Below are 14,318 nucleotides of genomic sequence, written 5' to 3' on the forward strand. Positions count from 1 at the left end.
TTGTTGTATCCTGTGATGTTGTGTAACCGTTATTAGTAGCAAGGGGGCGTGACCACTTTGCCGACCCACTGTGATGATGGACACCTAGGGATGAGGTGTTTCGCCCCATTGTACCTGCAGATCGTATCAACTGCACCAATATTGTAGTGAAATAAATGAGGATGGAATATAAATATCTCGGACGGTTTTCAATTATTACAGTATAAAAGGGATTTGAATTCTAATTCAACAAAGTATGCTGCCTGATGAAATGAAGCCTTTTTGAACCGTTACTCTTCCTCAAAGTACGAGTTAGGTGCAACTCTTGATAAAACATATATAAGGTCTTAGCTAGGTTTTTTACGACATGCTTTTGAGCGATTTTGAAATGCAATATGCCAATCCAATCCTTCATACCAACGTATGATCAACTTTTTCCTTTAAAATATCTTTCTCTGTGCACAATCTTTCTTGAATGGACCCTTTCAGAATAGTTTCATTCCAACGTTTAATCTTTGTTTAGCGGATTGAACTTTAATAAACGTTCAATTTCAGTCACATGACAGGAATTGTGTTACGTATCAACATTGACGGCTGATGAAGATAGTTTCTGTACACCTTGTCAACATACAAGTTGTACAACGTGTCAACATACAGTTTATATCGAGTTGCTTCACAACGTGTCAACATACAGTTTCCATCGAGTTGCTTCACAGCGTGTCAACATACAGTTTCTATCGAATAGCTTCACAGCGTGTCAACATACAAGTTGTACAACCTGTCAACCTGCAGTTTCTATCGAATAGCTTCACAGCGTGTCAACATACAGTTTATATAGAATAGCTTCACAGCGTGTCAACATACAGTTCCTATAGAATAGCGTCACAGCGTGTCAACATACAAGTTGTACAACCTGTCAACATACAGTTTCTATAGAATGAATAGCTTCACAGCGTGTCAACAGACAAGTTGTACAACCTGTCAACCTGCAGTTTCTCTCGAATAGCTTCACAGCGTGTCAACATCCAGTTTATATAGAATAGCTTCACAGCGTCTCAACATACAGTTTCTATCGAATAGCTTCACAACGTGTCAACATGCCAGTTGTACAGCGTGTCAACATACAAGTTGTACATCCTGTCAACATGCAATTTCTATCGAGTTACTTCACAGCGTGTCAACATACAGTTTATATAGAATAGCTTCACAGCGTGTCAACATACAGTTTCTATCGAATAGCTTCACAGCGTGTCAACATGCAAGTTGTACAGCGTGTCAACATACAAGTTGTACATCCTGTCAACATGCAATTTCTATCGAGTTACTTCACAGCGTGTCAGCATTCAAGTTGAACATCGTGTCAACATACATGTTGCTGTACAATGTTGTCTATATACTAGTTTCTGTCAAGTTGCTGTCAATATGTCAGCATACAGTTTCTGTCAAGTTGCTGTCAATATGTCAACATACAGTTTCTGTCAAGTTGCTGTTGTATACTTTTCTGCATGTCAGCTGGTCTTGGTAAGTACGCAGGTTTTCTACTCACTGCAGTGTTAATTGCATCATAACACGGCTAATTACGGCATAGATGTCTTTTAATCATCTTAATAGACATACACTTGTTACTAAATCCCCCATCACTTAACACAAGTTTCGTAGCTTTGCGAGGCTCGTGGATGGGGTATATTGGTTGGCAATCGGAAGCAATTTCAACCCCGCCATACACGTACATTTAACATTCTCTTGAACATGATGTGTGATACACACACCTCATTAGCAATGAAACACGGCGAGATTGTGCGAGATTACATCTAGCGAGGAGCTCCAGACGAGATTTAGGGGATTCTGTCGTGATTCATAACGTTATTTGATATATCGCTAGCTTATTTCCGCGAAGTAAATGGAGCGTTATGTTTTCTGACAATTTTTCTTACAATGCAAATGACCAAAGATGACATGGAGCAAATACGAATATATTTCAGAATGTTGTGGCTGTTTTTCGACTGTTTGGTCGGCGTAGCGTTACATTAACTTCGTTCACAAATGTTTCTTGTGTGGTCTGATACCCTACACAAACAGGAGCCACGTGTCCGCCTGTTAGGCCAACTCAATGCTACTCAATGGCTCCCCTCGACCTTCTCTAGCTGCTCACCATGAGCTGTAAGCACTTTATTTCTCCCGCATCTCTGTCGGATTATGTTTTATGAGATATGTTTTGGACTAATTGTCCATAAGTCGGAGGGACTGGTGTACTTTTCTGTGCGTCGCGCAGAATGCGTCCACATACGTTCCGTGTTTAAGACGCAGCAAGGCTGTTCTTCCTCCTGTCCTTCTGCTGTCTATTACTCATTATCACCTTGTCCGATCGTTTGCCGGGCTGATTTACATGACAAGCCGACGGTCAGACCGCCTATCTACCCATTATATATGTAGCTTTATATCGCATAAATCCTTTGAGCCCGTAATTTTATCAATAAAGTATATTTCACACTTATGATAACAATCAAATTATTTACATGCCTCTTGCAAGATCGGTGGAGGAGATCCAACAAATCTGTATTGTGAATTCATACCTTGCTACGTCAGGCCTCGCTCCCGCCATGCGCTATCTACAGTCGCCTTCAGTATCATCTCCTAAAGTTCAAGATAAAACACTAGTTCTCTGCCAGGAATTTTCGCATCAGACTCGAGTTCTCGCTTGCACGTCGTACTTATTGGCATCAGAACGGATAGGAGGAGTGATAGCAACGGAGTGGACCCAGATACAATAATACTGCATCCGTAATGAAAAGTCCGTCGGAGATTTACCACGCGTGTTTCCTACCGTTTCCACAGCGGGATTCGCGGTAGGAAAACCTCTACAGTTGTGTGGTATTGCATGGGATTGTTCTTTACACTTCGTACTCAATATGTCTCTTACCCAATAAAGACAAGATTTACAACTGTAGTTAGGAAAAATCCGAAGGCGTAACGTCTAGCGAGAGATAGTTCAGACTGTTTATCATTACGACAACTCACTAACTAGAATGAATGGATGATAGAGAGACTGGAGGTGCCGAGGGAGAATCGGTTTCCTGATCAAACCAAACTTTGCCCAAGTGTTTAAGATGCGTGTTTGTTTGGCGCTATATGCATCATAAGTTGACGTTTTTTGACGCCGTCTGGTTCCGTACGACTATTAAAAGTTGTTGACATCATCTACCGAGGTTATTTATCAGGATGAATCTGAGTTTGTCAGATAATAGTTGACTAGGATAAGTCCCCGTTACTGCCGTATCCCTGCCCTGTATCTCTCCTGTAATTCCCTCTAACTTCCTGACGTATCCTGAATTTCAAGTGGGAAGTATCATTTCAGGGTATGATTAGATCTTTTCCTATAGTGCGGATGTATCAATAGACTTGTTCCCCGTTGTTAAATTTGGTTCAAAACCGTATTTTCGATGGTTCGAGCTTTCCGATTGTACAAGTGGATGGGTGTTGTGCTATTGGTTTAGCCGTATCCCTTACAATCATGCAGTTTATCTTTTGCAAAAAGACTAGCACACCTGCAGGTCTCCAGCTAAACAGTGGCGTTAACATTCATGTTTTGCCCGGTCCGATGCTGGTATTTCTGTTTCTTTCAGTTGTAAATCTGATTTTAGAAGATGTGTTTGCACTGCCAATCTAGATAGGTTTAGCGGTACGTAGGTGGGGTCATTTCCTATCTGTTATATATGGTACACCCAAGCGGGACCCACTGATCTTTGGTCCTTTCAGGAAGGCATGCCGCTTGTTTGTTCTCAGAATAGCATATCTCCTGTTTTTGTCGATGTTACTCTCCGTGTTATCTCGGTGCGTTTATATCCACAATAGTTTTTTTTGTCCCTCCTGGTTTCTCCAGCTATCAATTTCCTGATCTATAGCTGTAACAAATAGTGTTACGTTCTAAACATCTCAATATATCAATAAATACATAGTTTAACGTGCTTTACACCACCGTCCTAGCGGTAAGGTATGTTGTGATCCGTGTGCTAGCATGGAAGCCACTTCAATCCGAGGTTGTACTTCAAAACATGTTGTTCGCATTATATTGTTTTCCGTTTTGAAATATCGTGCTGTGAAATACCAGCAGAAGTGCTAAGCTCTCGTATAAAATCTAGCCCAGATATGTTGTCAGCTCTCCAAAACGTACTTAGCACCTACCGCTATAACATTTCATGCTCAATTGTCGCCAATTTTCCATTCAATTTTTATCAAATCATCTACGAAAATCAGAAGCAGCAGGTAGGTTGATAGAGGCACCGGAGCTTTAAATTGACTAGTTATCCGCACGGCGAGTCAGCAGCGGGACTCTGCTGGTCTCACAAAGCCCTGTAATGGATTCATCACAAGTCAGTAATGAGTTGATAGGGGGTCCATGAGTATACATGCAATGTGTGGATCGCCTCTTCGTTGTGTGTAAACGGAACGTTTGACCAAGCAATGTCCAACAGTGGGTGACACGACCTCCACACTACGGGACAATCACAAACACATTCGAGATTTTGGAACGAATTTATTCTGAGTTTAATAATATATCTTTTAAAGATAAAGTCTCTATTTTAAATGTTTATTACGGCATATCTGAATGATGAATGGATTTTTTATCATAAACTCTTAACATGTCTTTTATGCTCCAAAATGTCCTCTTGAGAATAAAGTTGCTCTTGTGTTATAATATAATTGTGTAATAGGTAATAAAGTTACCCTCAATTACTAGTTAATGTTGAGATAATGATCGTTTTGACAAGGTTTATTGATTGTCTAACAATAACACTTTCCCATCCAAGAAACCATTTCTCTATGAGGAATGTTTACGGTAGTAATTCTTTCTGTAACTAGCGAGCTCTTTATTGACAAATCAGTACATTCAATAGCGTTTCTGATGTAATTTTCTTTGATTTTCTTTTCTTAAACGTTTTTAATCAAATCGGATTATTTCATTTGTGTGCAAGTCATTCTGAAAGGTCAGACGGAGTAGAAAAATCTCCATCTATCTCTTCAATGAAAACATTCAATTCGTTATAGCTTGTGAGAAGTAAACAGACCAGACCACGGGAGTGTTGGCAAAGAATTACTCAACATCTGAACGTTAAATATATTTGTGGAAGACCTTCTCAACGATTCGAGCACATTACTCGGCGATTACACAGGGTCGTTTCATACATTATTGTTGAATAACACACATTGACGGTCATTGTGTGTTTTTAACTCGACCTCATTCTATGTTTAACTTTAGATTGATAGAATAAATCGTTTTGATTGTTTGTTGACTTTAATTAATTCGATATAAGAATCAAATATTGTTAAATAGAAGATTACATATCCTCCACTGCTCCCACAGGCTTTGTAGGAGTTTAAATGCGTTAGCCTTTGATGAAGCACACTAAACGTTATACAGTGTACATAGGTGTATATAGTACACACATAGACAGGGTACCCTGACACGTTATGCAGGCACAGTTTATTTTAATTAATTAATTAATCGGTTAACAATGATCATCTGGACATTCATATTTCATTATGTCATTTTTTGTCAGTATAAAACGGAATACGGACACTTTTTCATTCAAGTTTATGTATGGAGAGGAGAGTAAGCAAGGTTTTGTGCAGTTTCGTGAATACGATTTTACATAAGAGTACGCTATATCTATGCTATGGTTTACCCTCAGTTCAATGCTGTTAGGCTAGTACTGGGACTTGGAGTATACTGAGTTACCTGGTTTATACTGGAGCATAATATCTTTCCTTTTTTAATATTTTACCCCGTTTTATTGATTTTGAGTTCGAATTTGGGTTCTGTTAAACTGGTATATACATTATACAGCTACACATTACATTACACTGGTGTTCCGTTATACCAGCTTTTTCATATCCAACAAGAGGTTTAAAGTGGTACAAATTGTACCAGCCGTTGTCGTCCCCGGGATATTCATTGCAATGTCTGTTTGATTTGACATGTTGCGTTTATGCCCCGGGTTTGCTCGTCTGTGTCGCTATGTTTTACCGAAACACGTGCAGTCGCGATTTCATACGATATTTTATGTAACAGTTATGTAAGCCAGCATTCACCCACACCTGTATCCGTCCGTTCTCATTGTAAAGGAGAACGTCAGCGGCGGTCTAGCCATTATAACAAAACCTTGCCACACGTCCTCTGTATGCCTCGTATGTTCAGTTCAATTCAGCTGTTGTATTCGCAAAGGTTTTCTGGTCTTAAAATGAAAAACTTAAACAGTACATAAATACAGACAATAATAAATAAAATGCTGAATATATTTATGTGAATACGTATATCAGTGATATTTTAGATGATAACTGTTTAGTCTGTATTACATACAGGCCTGTGTTGCACGTTTCTGTTGTAACAGACGATTTAATAGGAAATTAGTGGACACGGGCATTAATGAATACATCTATATTCACATCAATGTGCAATACATTGTGGTAAACATGAAATTTAATCTATTTACAACAAAATGACTTACCGTAGGATATATCATATTACTGAGCTTGGGTGTTTACTGTTGGCGAATTTATGTAAGTGTCCAGTATATATGTGTTATCAGCGCAGGGTGTCTGACATATTGTGAAGCCAACAAAACCGTGGTCATAACAGCTACATTGTTCGAGCAGAAAAACTAATTCAAGAAATACGTTTTAGCAAATCAACTTTGTTTTCTCTTTTCTGTGGTGTATACAAAAAACCGGCAGTTGGTTGTGTTTGTATGGTACATGTAGTTTCAAGTGTTTAGTTTGTGTCATGGCTGTGTTGTGGTGTGTGTAGGTGTGTGTCTATGTGTGGTAGTTGTGTTGTGGTGTTACATGTAGTAGGATGTGTGTACGTGTATGTTTATGTGTGTATTTATGTGTAGAAGTTGGGTTGTGGTGTTGGTAAGATGTTTGTAAGTGTGTGTTTGTGAGAAAGTTATGTTGTGGTGTTTATAAGGGTGTTATAAGGGTGTGTGTATGTGTGGTAGTTGTGTTGTAGTGTTGGTAAGGGTATGTGGAAATGTGTGTTTATATGTGGAAGTTGTGTTGTGGTATTGGTAAGGGTGTGTGTAAGGGTGTGTTTATGTGTGGTGGTTGTGTTGTGGTGGGGGTAAGGGTGTGTTTATGTGTGGTAGTTGTGTTGTGGTATTGTTGAGGGTGTGTGTAAGGGTGTGTGTATGTGTGATATTTGTGTTGTGGTGTTGGTAAGGGTGTGTGGAAGGGTGTGTTTATGTGTGGTGGTTGTGTTGTGGTATTGGTGAGGGTGTGTGTAAGGGTGTGTGTATGTGTGGTAGTTGTGTTGTGGTGTTGGTAAGGGTGTGTTTATGTGTGGAAGTTGTGATGTTGGTAAGGGTGTGTGTGTTTATGTGTGGAAGTTGTGTTGTGGTATTGGTAAGGGTGTGTTTATGTGTGGTAGTTGTGTTGTGGTATTGGTAAAGGTTTGTTTAAGGGTGTGTTTATGTGTGGTAGTGTGTTGTGATATTGGTTAGGGTGTGTTTATTTATGGTAGTTGTGTTGTGGTGTTGATGAGGGTGTGTGTGAGGGTGTGTTTATGTGTATTAATTGTGTTGTGGTGTTGGAGAGGGTGTGTGTATGTGTGGTAGCTATGTTGTATTGTGTTGGTGCTGGGATGTTTTTGTGTTGTGACTGTGTTGTAATGTTGATGAGAGTGTCATGTATTGACCAGCATTTTCTTATAGATGAGTGTAGATGAGTTATAAGAACCACATCAATCGATTACACATTCCTGTGTTATAAGTTCAACGTGCGCGATGTATTTGCCGATAATTTTAACATACGTGAAACATACGTGTATGACTATTGTAAAACAAGATTTCAAACTTTCAAGTGTCAAGTAAAATAATAATAATTGCGGAAGTCTGTCGTATCTTTCATTTTAAAGGATGCTATTGGAAATGCCTATATCAACAACTTGATGATAACACTCGGGAGTAGTCGGGTTTATGTGGTGATACCACTCGGGAGTAGTCGGGTATATGTGGTGATAACACTCGAGAGTAGTCTGGTATATGTGGTGATAACACTCGGAAGTAGTAGGGTATATGTTGTGATATCACTGTGGTGTCGGGTATATGTGGTGATAACACTCGGAAGTAGTCGGGTATATGTGGTGATACCACTCGGGAGTAGTCGGGTATATGTGGTGATAACACTCGGAAGTAGTCGGATATATGTGGTGATACCACTCGGGAGTAGTCGGGTATATGGTGTGACAACACTCGGAAGTAGTCGGGTATATGTGGTGACACCACTCGGGAGTAGTCGGGTATATGTGGTGATAACACCCGATAGTAGTCGGGTGTATGTGGTGATAACACTCGGAAGTAGTCAGGTATATGTTAAGCTCATTCGTATGAATTTTGGACGTTCTAAAACATCACAACGGCTGTTTCCTTTTATTATCAAACGTTTTTAATTATAAAATGATCAATGATTGCATTAGAAGATGTAGGATTATTGGAGTGTACGCTGTATTACGGTATAGCTGTTTGTTCACTTCACCATTGGTTGATCGTATGATAAAATTATACCGCCGTATAAACATCCCAGGTCAGGTTCTTCTCAGGATCTTTATTTTTATAGATGATATTTACATTATTGTTGATGAAAACAAAAACGTTTATGAAAGCTGGAATGTCAGGTATATTGACGATAGAATGTCGATAGTAAACAGAAGTTGTGTGCGTGGTGTTCCGATATCCCGGTGTAACATACCTAGTATCACATATCAGGTGCAATTCTGTACCCGATCACCAGGTGGACTTTCAAATATTCTCATACCTCAAGTAGGACCATATCGTATGATAGCGATTTAACGTTGCTGCTATTTATGTATTCCTACCATCCCTGTTGCATGCCAGAGGATGTGATTTAATTGCCTCGACAGGATCAAATAAGACCCTTATTCGACTACAACACGCGACGTTTACCTCAAATGTTCGGATAGTTCACTTCGAGGCTAATCGACGGTGAGGAAAGAATAAGTGACGCAGTACCTTGATGAAACATTGGAAGTAGTTACAAACTAAACCTGTCGAGTGTTCCTGGTGTATCTTTATAAAACAAGGGCCAGTGAGAGAAAGGGAGTGTTCGGCATTCATCCAATACTTTTGATGAACTATATCTATCAAATGTCTTATAATATCGTTTTCACACTTACAAAATCAAAATGTATGTGTACTGAATTGTTCGTCTTGGAAAACGGATGTTATAAAACAAAGCGATCAAATACGATGATAAACATTTAATCGTTTCAAAACAGATAGCCCATGCGCCTTGCCATGCTTACGTGCGGAAGTGACTCCCGCTGTTCCCGGAAGTAAGCCCCGGAATCTGTCCTTTACCTCATCGTGATAGTGAGACAAAATATTAAACTTTTTGAATTCAAGTTTCGTCCTCTGATCACACTCGGAGTAATTAAATGATGGACTATATAGGAGAGGGTTAGATCATCGTTTGAGAACGTTACAGATAGCGATGTGGGCTAATAGAATTCCCTACAACACTTCTAAGTGTAACATACTAAACAGTTCAAAAGCTTCACGCTCGGATAATGGGAAAGATAGTGAAGGACGCCGTGGGACGTTCTCATTGACTGTAATAGGATGATCAGCAGGGGGTAATGGTTGTCCAATCAAATCATGAATCGTAGAGAACAGTTTACGTACTATACATACCTGCTCAGGGGGATCTTCAGCGACACGTTTTGAAGTAAGAAATTAAAGATTGACTAGACAACTCAAGAATTAAATATATATATATAAAAAAAAAACGTTTAATAGAAAATTTCTCGTTCAAGTTCACTGCAAAACATAAACAACAAATTGCAAATTCATTATACGTTTCAATGATGAATTTGCAGATAATAGAGTGATGAGGAGCATGACGTTATCAGAATCTCTAAGACATTTGTTTCCCCTGCTGGGTGTCTATAGACCTGTTATCTGATCGCTGGAAATGAACACATGATATCGAAAGAGAACAAAAACAAGAGTCATTTAGGAAGAAAATGTACGTATTTAAATCGTGACAGAATATAAAAAACAAACCTTGTGTGATTACCGGAAGTTAAAAACTTTCAAATCGTCTGATGAATTCCACCAAATGATTATCTCTATAACATCATTTACGCGCAATCATTACCTACCTCATCATACTTGATATTTGTTACAGTTTCCTCCGCTTCACATTTATCTCTATAGTATGCCCTGCCAACATTTCCTGATACATTACATTAGCCATCACATAAATAAATGTCTCTAATTGTGCCCGAGATCTAATTAGAAGGACATCACTAGCCGCTTATACTGTACGCCCGAAACTTTGTGTCAATTAGTAGATTTAATAAGGACCCGATTAACCTTATTATCGTATTTTGGAATTATTACATTTTACTACGGAACAAATAAGTGTTATATAGTTTGCCTTCTTATACAAACTGTTTACGATTTCTAGGGTAATGGCAAGTTTATAACTAATTCAAATATATTAGAAAATGTAAAATAATATGTAAATAATGTATGAAATATGAAAAAAAAAAACATTAATTGATATTCTTATTTCAGCCTGGAGAAACTTTCCTTTGATTTGAGACATTCTCATTTAAATGATGACACGGATCTTGATGATATGCTTTGTCCATTTCAGCCTGCAACTGCAACCTTCACGCCAGACAATGTCGGTTCAATAAGGAACTGTACATCTTATCGGGGCAAAAGAGTGGAGGGGTTTGCATCAAGTGTCGACATAACACAGCTGGCAGAAATTGTCATTATTGCAAAGAGGGATTCTATAGGGACTCGAGCAAGCTTATTACGCACAGAAAGGCTTGCAAAGGTAGGACATTTAGACTACTTACTTAACGTCATACTTTCTTTTTTACAGCTTGCAATTGCAATTTGCATGCTCGGCGCTGCCGCTTTAACCGAGAGCTGTTTGAGCTTTCCGGCCAAAAGAGCGGTGGAGTATGTCTGCGCTGTAAGCACAACACTGCGGGAAGGTTTTGCCACTATTGTAAGCAGGGTTATTACAGAGACCCTTCCAAGCACGTTACCCATCGCAGGGCATGCAAAGGTAGGCAGAACCCTCTACTGGATCTAGTCTCCTCATCCTCCGCTGCACTCTCCTCTATACACTGTAGAGCTACCAACACTCTGACGCTGGCTTACCTAACTGTCTCTCTGTCTTACAAATCGCTGACACTACTAAAAGACAACATACCATGTGTATTTTTGTTACAATTATTGTCACGTCGGAATCAATGTATTTATTGTTAAATCCTTGATTGTATAGATAACACGTCATCTTATCAATGTCAATAACAAATTATGTCATTAAAATCGACATCTAACGTTATATGAACATAGTCTGTCATTAAAATCAATAGCCAATGCTATTCTCGCTCTATTTCTCTTAAACCGTGGCCAAATGATTATTTTCTATCATCAACTTATAAACATCATTTTTCGTATGCTATTGTTTTCTTAACATTTTCATATATTTCATCTAAATTAATTTCATCAATTTTATTTTAAACCTTAGTACACCCTGACGTGGATTATGATTGAACAATGATGAACATTAATCAGGAATATCGATTAGTTTGATAGGCTTTGAACCGACCACTATACACTATTGTATTGCAAATTAAAAACCCGGGATAAAGAACTATGTGAAATTGATTTCAAATTGTTACAATGAGTTAGAATTACTTGACGAATGGAAGTACCACGTGTTACTTGGATAATTGTTTCATTTACAGACCTACAGATGGATAGCATCCGTTAGATATGTTTCTAGAGTTGTCAGGGGAGGGGCGCTGGTATTACATCCAAGATGGAATCCCCCTAGAGCTGTAGGGGAAGAGAGGGGACTTGCAAATCATCTATAAGGGGACCTAACTGGAGTTGTTAGGGGTTGCGGAGCTGTGATAACATCCGTAGGAGGATCTTCCTGGAACTATGAAGGGGCGGGATTGTGATGATATCCGTAGGGGAATTTTTGGGGGTTGTAAACGGGGGGTGAGGGTGGAGGAGTGGGAGATTCACAGACCAGAATTATCAGGATAACATGTACACGTGTAGGCAATGCAGTGGTCCTTGAAAAGAAGTCATTATAGTTTCCTTTCACAGGTGTGGACCAGACACTAGCTGGTCGTGCTTAATACTACAGAAAGATGGTTAATAACCAAACCACGCTTAAATGAACGGTGCTTGTCTAACAGGCTCCAGCTGGAAATGTATAGTACGTGAAAGTTAGCATTACTTAACAATCATAACCACATTGGCATGTTTTTGAAAACTAAATCAATCCATTTTATTGGTGTGTTTCCACTTAGATCGACGCAATCTTCGCGTTAACCGCCATATAAAGCGGTTGCCAGAGGTGTGAAAAAGGCATGTTAACGGAACCCTTTTATTCCGCCCCACATCTCAGAAAAGATTGCAAAGTGGAATTCTTCAATTTACTGAACTTTTTTCGGAATTTTTCCTGAAAGATGCTTTATGCAATAATAATTCGTAAAAATATACACGAAACTATGTGCTATATAACGCCCACCCATGCTTAGGTATTCAAAGATATACTAGTATTTGATTAAACCAGGAAAGTAAATTGTTGGGGTTTATTTATAAATCGAACACCGGTTTTTCATTTCTTGATAATTAAATTAGTAGGTTATGAAAATATAACAAAATCACACCTAGCTTCCCTAACATTTGTCTAGGTATGATGTTGAATTATATTGAAATTGTTGCTGGAATTGCATACTTTCATTCTGAGTTTAGAGCCGAAATTATAAAGAGAAACGTCTGGGTTTACAAAAGGGTCTTGGATCAAGCCTGTCATGACTGATGTTAAATAAAAATATACCCTTTTTATCTCACAACATTATCTCGTCATTCCTAAGATACTAAAATATCCATCAGACCCTGATACCGTAAAATAATGGATATGTAAAAAATGGATCTGTAAAACAATGGATCTGTAAAACAATGGATCTGTAAAATAATGGAACGTGTGCCAGAATAGCTTGAAGCTCATTGAATCTTACTGAGATCATCGAAAAATTATAGTTAATTCGCAAGAAAGTTGAACTTTTTTGGATATGTTATTTACAAAACAATTGCACACCTGATCAATTACAAAAACATCCAAATATACACTAATTTATCGTTGTCAAGTTTCAATTTTTCACTAGAAAGTTTGGTAGCACATACTTCAATCACTAAAAGACATTTTTACATGAGGTAATCATTGGCAATTAATCCAATGCTCTATGTATTGTGGTATTGTTAGGTCATTTGACACTTTGGCACTAATCATTTAAATAGAGAAGGCGCCAGGCCGTTACTTATCCTACTCGCAATAGTCACATTGCTAAGTCTTTCTAAGCAATCGTCTCGCCCCTTCTTGAAAAAAACCGATTTCAGACATTGAAACTCCTCTTTTGTGTCACCTGTTTGAATTATCCGTTTTGCTTTCAATGACATCGGTGTTTATGTGTGACACTCGTAAGATAAAAGGCTTTTGCCGATAGTGTTCTATGTTCAGGTACTTATACTTAGCGATGTAAATGTGTGCTGGAATTCGATACAAGCTTCAGATTAACACTTGAGTTATTAAGAGGCTGTGACAAAACTTTCATTGAAATCTACCCAAGGACTATCAAAAGAAGCTCATACTATTGTTAGTAACACCTATTTCATTAGTGCTAATAGCCGTACCCTCAGCCCCAGATAAGCTCTCGAGTAGACCTCCACGAAGCGGTAGTATTCAGGAGGTGGGACGCACAAACGCCGAAGGCAATTAACACCTTGGCTTCTAGTGCGTCTTCCTTCGGTCCACAGGTGTACGTCACCAATATTCTCTTAAGTGATAAGCACCAACATTGCATTTAACTTGGATCTATACAGTTCCTTATACAATATACAATGAGTACTCCTGCTATTTATGTACAATGTATATATTTTCAATTATATCAATTACTTCCAAAGTACTTTATTTATCATTTTCGTTCACATAGCCTTTCGAAATTTATTTTTTACAGACAAGTGCGAAATGTCAGTAAATATAGATATCTAAAACTCTTACTATATGCTGATTGGCCTGTCGATGTTGTTTGCTTTTCATTTACTATATATTATGGTCAAAAACATTTTTAAACATCCTAGATATTTTAATGATTTTATAAAATAGAAACCGTTCTTTCTGAAGCCTAGTTTTCTACCATACTGCCGACATCCGTTATTCCGGTGTCTTTTCCAATTACACTATGTTTGTTTTGCTGAATTGTGTTGGCACAGGCCAGT

General features: G+C 38.5%; 1 protein-coding gene across 3 annotated transcripts in view; it reads left to right on the forward strand.

Annotated features, from left to right (window-relative positions):
- The window catches only part of LOC110453002 (netrin-1-like), a 51,076-nt gene that overhangs the window by 21,164 nt on the left and 15,594 nt on the right, over nucleotides 1-14,318 (forward strand). For 2 of the 3 annotated variants that reach the window (XM_021501790.1, XM_021501792.1), the window contains exon 2: nucleotides 10,657-10,845. In XM_021501790.1, the coding sequence (XP_021357465.1) occupies nucleotides 10,657-10,845 (189 nt within the window). Of the gene's footprint in view, nucleotides 1-10,656; nucleotides 10,846-10,893; nucleotides 11,083-14,318 lie in introns of all 3 variants that reach the window. The other variant, XM_021501791.1, reaches the window with a different exon arrangement.

Source organism: Mizuhopecten yessoensis, unplaced genomic scaffold (assembly GCF_002113885.1).
Source record: "Mizuhopecten yessoensis strain PY_sf001 unplaced genomic scaffold, ASM211388v2 scaffold7055, whole genome shotgun sequence".
Taxonomy (NCBI): Eukaryota; Metazoa; Mollusca; class Bivalvia; order Pectinida; family Pectinidae; genus Mizuhopecten; species Mizuhopecten yessoensis.